Source organism: Prunus mume, linkage group LG8 (assembly GCF_029339155.1).
Source record: "Prunus mume cultivar Tortuosa linkage group LG8, ASM2933915v1, whole genome shotgun sequence".
Classification (NCBI taxonomy): domain Eukaryota; kingdom Viridiplantae; phylum Streptophyta; class Magnoliopsida; order Rosales; family Rosaceae; genus Prunus; species Prunus mume.
Window position 1 is genome coordinate 18,924,270 of NC_142705.1, and position 12,465 is coordinate 18,936,734.

Below are 12,465 nucleotides of genomic sequence, written 5' to 3' on the forward strand. Positions count from 1 at the left end.
GATGGAGCCAACATGGGACTAGTGTGGTCCCAGGCTCCCATTCATTTTCACCTCTTTTATTTGTATATTATATATTATATATCATATATATAATATTATAATATATTATATTAGTTTTAGGATATTTACCCTAAACTAAATTAATATAGTAGGTTCTTTTATTTATAAATAAACCATAAAATTTCTTGATCTCCCTTCTACTCATCTCGCTTAAATCTTCTAGGTTAGTTTATGATATTTGCAATAGGGGTTAATCATTTTATTAGTCCCTGAACTTTGACTTGATTTGCTTTTGAATACCTCAATTTTCAAAATGGTTCCTGTGGTCCTTTAACTTTAGTTTCATTTGGACAAATGGTCCTCTTGTCAGTTTTGTTAACTTTTTATGTTAAATGTTATGGCAAAATGGTATTTTTGTATTAAAACCAAAAAAATGAATTTAAAAAAAAAATCATATCTTTAAAATAACAATAAAAAAAATCAAATAAAAAACCAAAAATGAAAAAATGAAAAATCAAGTTTGGAGGGAGTAGAAATCAGGATAGGGGGGGAGAGAGTTTAATTTTAATTTTTTATTCATATTTTAATTAATTTTGATACAAAAATACCATTGTGCCCCTGCACTTAACAGAAAAGTTAGCAAAATTTACGGTATGACCATTTGTCCTGACGAAACTAAAGTTAAAGGACCACGAAACCATTTTGGAAATTAAGGTACTCAAATGCAAATCGGGTCTAAATTCAAGGACTAATAAAACGATTAACCCTTGCAATATAAACTCCTAAAGTTTTAACCTTTTTTTATCTTCCTTTTTTGTTTAAAGCTTTGTGAAATTTGTTATTTTCCTCTCTTTTTTTCATGTATGACTGGGCACCTTAATATTGAGCTTTATGAACTCTTTTTTATTTTTTATTTCTTTTCCTATTGGAATATAAATGATTAATTTTTAAGTCTTTAATAGTACAATTATGAAATTAGTATTTAACCAATTTAAAATATGAAATTCATAATAATTAATTTATGAAGGGAAGACAAGTTTTATGAAGGGCACCCTCTAATGTGAAAACCTAGCTCCGCCACTTGCTATGAGATCTTGAGGGCATACATAAAAACCTTAAAAAATCTAATTTATTTTCATTTGTGTCATTCTTTAAATAATCAAATGACATATTATTGGTATTTTAGATGTTATGTTCATGTCTTTGGTTGTAATGTTAAAATGTAATATCTTTGATTAAAAAAAATTATTATTGCACTTATATTTTTAACATTTGAATAAATGAGTTTACATTGAGGGATCCCTCAAATAAGCTTATTCGAGGGACACTCTTGTAGGGCCCACTCAGCATTTTATTTCACTAATCCAATATTTTGTAGATATTCATTTAAAAATCATCTCTTAAAAAAAAATCACTTGAATCCAATATTTCAATTAAATTTTTGAAATTTAAGTATTTTCTTGAAGCACCATGTTCATTGATTTTGTTGATCTCAGTTAGATACCTTAATGAATTTCAACGTGATTATCAAGATAAATGTTGTATCTTTTCATTTTACTAAGAATTTATCCCACTTGGTTTTCTTAACATAGATTTTAGAGGTAACTATCATTGATATGTGGACATCCTTTCAATAATTATGTGATTGTCTACATGAGAAAAAAAAACTTTCATACAACAAGGATAGCACTGTTTTACTATATTTAGAAATTGCAAAAAGTTCTATCCCCTATTGCATGATAGTTAATATTTTATGACTTAAGTTCTTTGACGATGCAAAACATAATTGAATACAAATTTATAAATATGACTTAAAAAAACCCAAGCACTATTTAAACTAGAAACACACCCAAAATCAACCCCAAAGTAACTTTTTGGGTGTGTTTATAAATGGGTTTTGAGTGTGTGTAATGATGGGTTTTGGGTGTGTTTATATGATGCTTGGGTTTTTTTATAATTTCAACCCCCATTTTGGATGTTTTAGTGAAACTCCCAAAATTGAAAGCATCCTCCAAGTAACCCTAATCTTATATAAAGATGAGATGACAAAGAAAATAAACACTCCGAATTCTCTCTATTTTTCGCGTCTAATGTTATCTATATGTTGTTATAATTATACATCAACTTTTTAAAAATAGGAATATTTTTAACTTTCATCATAGCATGAAAGACATCAATCCGTCAAAAGGGACTTATTCGTCATGAGAACGACAGCTTGACTAACACTCTCTTTCGCAGCATGTCCCAAATCTCCATGCAAGAGCCCACTGTCATGTGCATGCCATTTTGCTCATCCCATATTAATAATGATATTTTGTGAATGTTTCATATATATACACATATATATATATATATATGGGGTTTTTCTTTTATGGTGATGTCATAATGTTTTCTATTGTGTGAATGCCAGTATAATAAGGTAGAAAAACAAAATAAAGTAATAGAAAACACACAACGTCAGCACGATAATAACATCTGAACGTCAATATATATATATATTCCTAAAGAGAATTTTTTTCCTTGTTATTCGGTTTAGTCTAAATATTATCTGAAATGTTAGGCTACCCAAACGTTTTTGGTCCAACAAGAAACTTTACCAGACGCATACAGGCTCTCTTTTTCCAAACTTTGCCAGACGCATACATGCTCTCTTTTTCCGTCAGAAACAGACAGACATGCTCACTTCCATGCGATGGCATTCTCGTAAATAATTCAAAGAACAAAGGTTTCTCTGCTAAGGCCACCCCCGTCAACTAACCAGGAAGTAACCACGCCCCGCCAAACACTTCCCCAGCGAGAAACTGTCTCCCCACGCGCACATCTGCACATGCTACATTTGAGAGCAAGTGCGTGCACTGTTCAACCAGCATGGCCAAGCCAATTGCCTTGTAAGTCTCAGGTTCCATAGTCATGACGTTATGTATGGCAGTGTGTGAGAAACACACCCTCTGCCTGCCCCCTTCTTAACTTGACAAAAGCAGGAAAACCAATGTGGCCAACCATTACCTGGGGGGCTGGGACCCAACTCAAGTGGGTGGGGCCAGCGCGTGACTGAAAGCAGGTCGGGATTTTCACTTTTTACTGTTTCACAAGCACTCTTTTCACAGAGTTACAATGATGAGGTAAATGAAAAATAAATACATTCAAGAGACAGAGGAGTCAGTAGCAGAAGGCTTTTCTTTTGCCTTTTCAAAAAGCAAAGCAAAGCCAGCAAACCCACTTCTTAGATTCTTCTTCTTCGTCTACTTGCTGTTCTTCTTGTTTCGCTCTTGTTTTACTTTCTTTCTTTTTTCTATCTCTCTTTGAATCTCCCTCCCACACATATTTCAGAACACACAGGAAGAAGAAGAAGAATCTCTTAACGCCCACCAGCATTTAGCATATTTCTCTCTTCTGGTTGGACTTTTGTGTTATGATCTGTAAGTATAATTACTCATTTTGGGCTGCATTTATATCTTCTTATTTTCTTTTGTTTATCTGGGTTTCCCCCATTTGTTTCATACCATAAAGTTTAAAGCTTTAGGTGGTATCATGGTGGCTTTTATCTTAAGCTGGCTAGAGTAGCATGAGTTTGGTTTTGCCTGTGATTTGGAGTTCTGGGGTGGCTCTTATTTTTGTATATGTGAGCTTTATATTACAAATTAGCATAATTTTTGTGCTTGCTTAGTTTTTTCATAAGTTTTTGTTGTTTGATGAAGAATCTGTTTTGTGGATAAACTTTGTAATGTGGGTTGGAGCTTTTGGAGTGTAATTTGGAATTTGGTAGCTGGTGGTTTAATTTAGAAGTAAGAACAAATTTAATGATTTTATTTTTCTATTTATCTTTTATTTTTCCTCTTAATTTTTATTTATTTATTTTTGATTTACTTCAAGTTATTGTGTAAGTAAGAGTGTTCGCATCTGAGATTGATGTACTTTTAAAATGAATGAATTTCATGTTTTCATTTTTGTTTTTATCTTTCTCAGCTTGGAATGATTTTCATGTCTGTCTCAGAGTTTTCCTTCTAAAATTGAAGAAAAAAAAAATATATTTACATTTTTGTATTCATCTGCCGTTACATAGATTGTGGGAATAAATGGGATGTCAAGCATATTTGCATCTTCTACTTTTGGTGATTAACTTCTATGAAGGTTCTTATTATTTGATATTTGTAGTTTTTATAGAGGTCTCATGCTTTGATTGGTTTTTTTTCTGTTTGCTTCAACAGAGACTACAATCGGAACCAATGACGAAGATAAGTCCTGAATTTGAGGATCAGATCCTAACTGAGGGAGTTCTGTCAGTGTCAGCTGATGTGAGTTTCATATCTAATGGTTTTCCCAAGTATAAATTAGGACCTAATAATCAGATACTGGAAGAGCCGAAGGAGAATAATGATGGTCCGACCTTAAAAGAGGTAGTTGAACGGGAAACCACCCATTTGTCAGAACAGCATAAACGTCTCTCAGTTCGTGACCTTGCCAGTAAATTTGACAAGAACTTGGCTGCTGCTGCTAAATTGACTGAAGAGGTTTCCAACTTTTTCATTTATTTTTGTACTCAATTTGACCTTCAACATGGCCCTGTCCAACAACCTTGAAATAGTTATACATCGAATTAAATCTTTGACTTTCAGCTCTATGTAGGGCCTTCATATCCTGATGCAGAAACCATTAATCATCCTTTTAGTTATCTTATTACCACTTTTTTCTGGGAAGAGCATAAAATTTTATGAGATTATATGACAAAATGAATGCTACTTTTCCGGTTTGGATTCAGGCAAAGCTTAGAGAAGTGGCTTCTTTGGAAGGACATGTTCTTTTGAAGAAGCTTAGAGATGCATTGGAACATTTGAGAGGGCGCTTAGCGGGGCGAAATAAAGAGGATGTGGAGAAAGCTATATCTATGGTTAGTTTTCCATGATTATCTTCTACTTGGTTTGAACTTTCATTTGAATTGCCTACCTCAAACAAGTAATCTGCCCCTAGTGGGTGGTGGATATGTATAATGCATCATCACTTCTAGGAAAATATTTTATTTATTGAACGAAGAATAGTCTGTTTATATCTATCAATAATTCATGATTGAGCATGCATGGTAAAGTTATTTGGCTTTGGTTTGGAAATGGAGCGACTACCTTTCAGCACAAATTTTTTTTACAAATTTATAAATAAACCCAATCCTAGACTACACTATTTAAACATAGAAACACACCCAAAATCAACAATTGTATATTTTTTGGGTGTGTTTCTTTTTGCACAAATTTTTTTAATGCCTGACACTATATGCAATTATTGGTGGTTCCTTTCCCTTTGTTATGCTGTTTCTTTTTCATTGTATTGTTAAGTTGTAGGAATCAGTTTGTGTATGCAAATCCAATTGGATCCTTTCATGCAGGTGGAAGCTTTAGCAGTTAAGTTGACTCAAAAGGAAGGAGAACTGATTCAGGAGAAGTTTGAAGTGAAAAAGCTGGCCAGCTTTCTCAAACAGGTTCTTATTTCTTTTTATATTTCCATGTAGATTTTCAAGGAAATTGCTTTATATGAAGATTCTTTTACATCTTAGAATTTGACAATAAGGCATTCAGATGCAACTTTGTTTTATTTATGAAGAACTCGGGTGCAAATTGAATGAAGGGCCAATGCGCCATCTAAGCTGAATTTTAGAACTACCAATGTGCATCTGGTTAAGATAAACCATTGATTCTTTTCTAAAGGACCAACCATAATTTCTATTTGCTTAATTCAATATGAGTTCAAAAGAATACAGAAAAACCTATGCATGTTGATTTAGATAGGATATGGCAGTTGATATCCGCTTGATATCAACAACAATTCATAGATCCACAAGAATCATTATGACTTTGCTGTCAATTAAAGCCCCTCTTACACAGAACCACAGCGGCTAAACCTTGATTGTCATTTTCGCACAGGGGCCCTTAAACCTCAGGACTTGCCCTGCACGAATGCACACACAGACGCACATAGGGTACTCGTTTTCATGGATTTTGTTTTATGGCGTCCACAAAATGATTTCCAGTAAGCATTTTTTTCTGAAAGGAAAAGAACAAGATAATCAGATTCACTAACCATTCACCTTCAGCAAGTTGCTGTAATTTGTGGTCAGGGAGAAGTTTCTTGCCATGCACCTGTTAATTTGTCATCGTTCATGCACAAAATTGTTTCTTATTTTCTTTGCATTTTGTGTGTGCAGGCATCTGAAGATGCTAAAAAGTTGGTTAACCAAGAGAAATCTTTTGCTTGTGCTGAAATTGAAAGTGCGAGGGCAGTAGTACAGAGAATTGGAGAGGCTCTTGATGAGCAAGACACAACATCCGAAGCTTCTAAAAAACAGGTTTCTATGAGTTCCTTCTCATGCTCGTTTATGATAATCCAATTATGTTTTAAATGTTGGCCAAGGTCTGCACAGATAGCGGGCTTAATAGGAACATAAGGAGATTGTGAACTTGGATTAGTCCCTTTATTTGTTTGAGAGGACTGTAATGACAATATTCTTCATTTTGGAGCTCAGGATTCTTTTATTCTCTCATACTGAACCACCAATCTTTTGTAGCCATGTAGCATGCATTGTGGGATTAGCAACTCAAAATATATAGTTACACGGGTGTACTTGTATGAGTACACACACACACACACACACACATTTATTGACCGCACATCCCAACTTACCCATGCTATGTGGGACTAGATGCATTTATTGACCGCACATCCCAACGTATCCATGCTATGTGGGACTTTGTTAACACTCACCCTCAACGTTTGGGTTGGAGACTTGGTTGGCCCCTTCCATGCAGGGTAGGAGAACAAACCCAACCCATCCTTGAGGTACACCTACTTTTAGGAATGGAGCTAGGATTTGAAGTGTGAGGGGGCCAAAAATAAAATGAAGAAGATGAAAATAAATAAATATATCACATTAAGAATAAATTATATTCTGGAACAATTTAAAAATCAATTTGTAATATTTCAACTGGAAAATCGGATTAAAACTTGTATTAGAATATATTCAATTCAGTAGCTTTTTCATGTTTTTGTGGTCAAATATTTTAACCTATTAATTGGCTAGTTACTGGTTTTTAGGAAAACCTTTTGGGGTACTATAATCACTAACACTTGGCCACTGAATTATCCATCTATAGCCTAGCTAAAGTCACCGTGAATGTACAATTTTAAAACCAAAATTTTTGATCTTTCAGAAGAATGAATGATAAAAGTGTTTGGTCTTTGAAAGGGAAGAGTTTATTTTTTCTCTGATATTTATGGCAGAATATAAGTATAGTCTTCATCTCTTGCCAGTGAGTCAGAAAATTCGTCTTCAACTTCTGCACCCTTTATATAGTTCCCCATGTGATGCATCCTTTCAGTATTCTATTGCTTATATTATCAGTAGATTTCTCATAGTGAATGGAATATGGAGAATTGCATTCAAGATCAGTAATAATTAAATTCTTTACCTTTTAAATTGTGCATGGAAGGACAAGGAACTTATGATTTTGCTGTTCTCTAATGTTAGGATGTGGAGGAACTAGTTGAGGTGGTTCAGGAAGCTAGGAGAATTAAGTTGATGCATCAGCCAAGCAAGGTTTTGTGTTATGTTCTCAATTTTTTTATTATTAATAGGTTACGCTTTCAATTTATATATCAATTCTTTTTGGCACGCTACATGACTTTGTAAAGCAAGAACAATTTTTAAATTCAAGCAAGGAAAACAAAACAGAATATATTAACCAGAATGAAACCTGCAACCATTTTAAGTTGAAAACTTTCATATGGAATCTTTTCTCTTAAAATATCATGGAAAGTTTTATAATTTAGTAAAGAAAGATGAGAAGCTTAAAGGATGGAACTTTGAGCATACCTTTCATTAGTCAGATATAGTACGGGAGTCTGGAAAATTATACCATGTTTGACGTCTAAGTTGTTTCTCTCTGTTAAGACACTTCTTGTTTATTTTTAGTTTTCTGTATGTTTGGAGTATTAGGTATGATAAACTCATACATCGAAAATTTCTTCAAGGGTTCTGCTCAAAATACTATTCATCATTAAATCATGCTACAACTTTCCTATATTAGCATTTGGCACATTTGATTATTTAATTTCAATTGTTTTTCTAATGTTGTATTCCATTATTGGACTTTTAATTCATTCCTTAACTCATACTTGGTTGAGTTTGCCCTTTTAACTCTCTTTTTTACTGCTTACTTAAAATAGGTGATATTATTCTTGTCATACCAGCAGACTTTTTGGGTTACACTTCTTGGATTAATATTTAATCTTGGCTCATAGAATAACTTTCAGGTAATGGACATGGAACATGAGCTTCGTGCATTACGAACTCAGATACGAGAGAAATGCATATTTTCAGTGAAGCTTCAGAAAGAGGTCTGTGAAGTGTATTCAAAGATGCTTATCTTTTCTTGAAGTTAAATTGAAATGAATTTTAGTTCTGTTAATATACTGTACTCAGATAAATGCTCTCTTGGTGGCATGGCATGTTTATTTACTTCTTGTTTTCAGATAAATTCCTAAAAAATCTGATTTAATGAAACTTGAATGATCATAGACTTTTTAATTCTCTGGCCTTTTTTTTCCCTCTATTTATTTTCTTTATGTGTACTTTTTGTGTGGCTATGCCTGATATAAGATTTCATTTTCATTTAGTCAATCTTTCTATTGTTTATGCAATTTCCAAAAAATTTAGAATGTATAATTCCTTGCCCTACCTTGTTTCCATATTATTACCAGCTGGCAATGAGCAAGTGGGCAGAGGAAAACAAATCCTCTTTATATCTTATAGATGGTTCAGAAACTCTAGGTGCATATCTACGAATCCAACCTCGCTCAGAAAATGCCCGCAACTTTCAAAATGTGCAATTCAATGGTATCGTGTTTCATCTGATGGCAGCAGGAACGAAGCTATTTCAGGTATTCATTCAGTCAATGTTATCAAAGAGTAGCTCCTCAGACTGTGCTCAAGCTGGATTTATGTTTTATTACATGGTTTGCCTATTTCCATGTAGCTTAAACCTTTGGACTACAATGGTAATCGAACATGGTATTTGTCTATCAGAGCTTTGGTTATGAGAGGTCCTGGGTTTGAAATCTCTCATCCCCGTTAACCAATTATCTGTAATCGGTTAAGGATAAGGTTGCACATATATGTTTCTCTGTTTATCTCCAGATGAGGCTGCACATACAGAATGTTTTGATAAAATATTGTAACTTCCTTCACAGATGTTTTCGTATTATAACTCCCTTCCCAGATTTAAACTATTATAAGCTATAGGAACTTCATTCCCAGATGTTATATCTTGTAACATACTATAAAAAAAAATTCTTGAACAGTTCTGCCCACGGTTAACAGGTTTATATGAATTTAGGTGCTCACAAACTACATCCAGTAACAAAAACATAAATCCTTTTCTAGTTCAATGCTGACTCTTAGGATTTGATCAAGTTTTTTTACATGAATCCTATTTTATCGTTTATTGACTAAATTGGCTTCTAGATCATCAATTAGTCCTCCAAATTGTTCATGGTTTTTTATGTTACATCTGTCTAAGATCGCTCAATTTTCCACCTCATCAGGTGCCAACAAGTCAATTTATGCTCCAGAACCCTTTGATGTTGGCCGAATCCTACAAGCAGACATTATTTCCAACGACCAAAGAGTCACAGTGACGACCGCTTGTCCAATTGATCCTGGTTGGTATTTCTCTAAAATGCTCAATATGAATTTTTTCCTAAGATATTACTTTTAGAAGTGTAACTTATTTTTTCCTCATGTAATCCAAAGTAAATTTCCAGATTTAAGCTTCTCCTTAGAGTATATTATCCATTGTACATATTAAATTGGTCTTAGAGGAGAGCAAACAAAATTTTGATTAAGTTACTTTTAACAGCTGCAGGACTTGGAAGCTATGTAGATACACTTTTGAGAAAATCTAACACTGAATTTAATGTAAGATCCTACTTATCTCTTGTTACTTCCATATTTATCTGCTTGATGATTCGTATTGTGTTGCAATAAATTGCTTCCTGCTCATCTATGTCAAAGTGAACAAAAATGTCTTAATTATGTTCTCATATGCCTAAAAATTCTTATGGACCAAATTGTGCCAGGGTAAGGTAAAGTTCTGATCTCTACGTGGTGCATCTAATGTTTCCATTGATGCAGACACATGGTTTAATCTACATAGATACTGACCTTTCATGGTCTTTAGAATTCTAGCCATCAATTCATGAGATTCCCTCAGTTAGCTTCTCAGGTAATATTACCCCTTAGCACCAGGGCCGGAGACACACGGGTTATCCTCTCTGCAAAGTGTAGGAGACTGGAACCCGACGCATCCCTTCAGTAAACTGACTTCAATACCACGATAAACTCATAGGTAGAAGTAGAACTCTCCCTTGAAAACTGGATTACAAGGAAGGTTGCCCATTCTTTTATACACATTGCATCCCAAAGGTACCCAAGCGATGTGGTACTATGCTAATAAGCAGAACTTATTAGGCCTCACGAGGACAAGAGATGTATCCTCGGTATCCAGCATGACAAAAGGCTTTCACAACTTTGAGCTTGAATCTGCAAGGAAGTTTGAATTGACTTATTGGATGTGTTTTGGTCATTTAGAATATTACATCATGTTCCTAATCCAAACTGCCAATCTTTGCTATCACAGAACGTGCTAAAATTATCAGAGACTTGTTGCTGGTGCAAATTTAGTGGGAACTTTCCCTCATTTTGGAGATTCATCACGTTATGACTATAATACTACAGTCCGTATGTCTTTTCAAGAAAAACAAGATAATGCCATAATCAGGCTGCATAGACTTTTGAATCTATGGCTTGCGTATATCATGATTTCTTATCATGTGTTGATTTGAAAAGAAAGAAAGAAAAGATACATACAGTATTTTCATTGAATGCTTGTCTGCAGAAATAGACAATTTTGCTCTCAGCTAGTTCTGTTTTGGATGTTTTGTAGGTGGTTATTTCAAAAGTGAATGGACAAGATCATCCATCACATTCTGTTCATGCATTTCATGTTGGGAAGATGAGGATGAAGCTTAGTAGAGGATGGATTACAAAGTCTAGAGAAATATATTCCTCTTCAATGCAGGTAAGGTCATTCTCACTTGAATCTATGTTATTAAACATAAATTGATGAAGGAAAACTCATTCGCACATTTCGGTAACAAATCCATCTTCATATACTTGAAAAATGCAACTTCTTTCATTTAACATGAAGAAAAAAAAAAGTAGAATAAGCCCTAGTTAAAGATGAAAGCATCCTGTTATTTCAAGTCGTGGACCTAGGATTGGTGAGAGTAATATATACTTCGCTGTTGGTGTTGGAATAAAATTTTGTTTTATTGGTGATTGTCGTATTTTAATTCCCAAAGTAGGCTTTTGTTTTGAGGCTGTAATTATGCCATAAGGGATTCCTTTCTTGATTTTTTCCCATTCTAGTATCAATTTTTGGGTTCGAATTCTAGCATCCTTACTTGTATAATGCCCTCCTGATAATGAAGAACACATGTGAATATCTCAGCAGAATGCTTCCTCATAATGCATCATTTGGGGTTGTATATACAAACCAAAATTTTGATTGCCTTATGCTTTTATGTCCCTCTGACCAATAGAGCATTTACCTACCTTCCAAAATTATAAGAAATTTTATTTCCTTTAGACCTAAGTACCTCCTCTATTCTTTTGAAACACGTGGCTATTATTTCTTCTTGCATGCTTTAATTGCTTGTACGTCCCAGACAAGCCACTTTAACACTTTAATAATCTCTGTGTGTATAGCTATGCGGCGTTAGAGGCGATATTACTAATGCGGCAAAGGCAATGTATTGGCAAGCAAGGAAGGGTCTCTCATTTGTATTGACATTTGAAACAGAGAGAGAAAGAAATGCAGCCATTATACTTGCCAGGAAATATGCTCTTGATTGCAATGTATGTCACTTCTTAGTTTTTTTGCATTCCATCGTACTGTGGCTTTAAATATTTTTTCTTTTTAGTTTGGTATGAACCGGGAAATATATCCATAGGAAGTTTAATTAGTGTTGCCTTTCTGATGAAGTTTTGCAATTTCAATATTTTCTTGTTTTGTTTATTTTATATTTCTCTAGTTTTTATTTATATATTTTCTACTTAATATGATGTTTGGAGTGGAAATTATTTGAATGGCAGGTGATGCTTGCGGGACCAGATGATAGAGTATAGAAGTGCTGACTGAGTTTTTGCAAATGTGAGTACAATCAGGTGTTGTAGTGTGAGTAATATGCATGTGTGTGTATTTGTCATGATAGAGGAAAATGTGTGTTATAGTAATTGGGGTTCTTCTACTAATTTGGTTGCATCATTTTAGGCAGTGTTTTTGTTTGCCTAATCATTTGTTGTAACAAGTTTTCAGTTCATAATTAATTGGTTCTTTTGTGGCTGATTTGCTTGCTAAA

At 34.0% G+C, this 12,465-nt stretch overlaps 1 protein-coding gene across 1 annotated transcript; it reads left to right on the forward strand.

The window, feature by feature from the left end:
• The first annotated feature begins 3,164 nt into the window (after positions 1-3,164).
• Positions 3,165-12,465, forward strand: LOC103326844 (stomatal closure-related actin-binding protein 3-like). The gene is given in 14 exon segments (XM_008229097.2): positions 3,165-3,419; positions 4,209-4,511; positions 4,760-4,888; positions 5,378-5,470; positions 6,194-6,334; positions 7,514-7,582; positions 8,299-8,382; positions 8,746-8,848; positions 8,851-8,925; positions 9,589-9,705; positions 9,903-9,961; positions 10,989-11,123; positions 11,813-11,962; positions 12,200-12,465. Coding segments are annotated over 13 exon segments (1,473 nt in total). The 5' UTR covers positions 3,165-3,419; positions 4,209-4,226; the 3' UTR covers positions 12,233-12,465.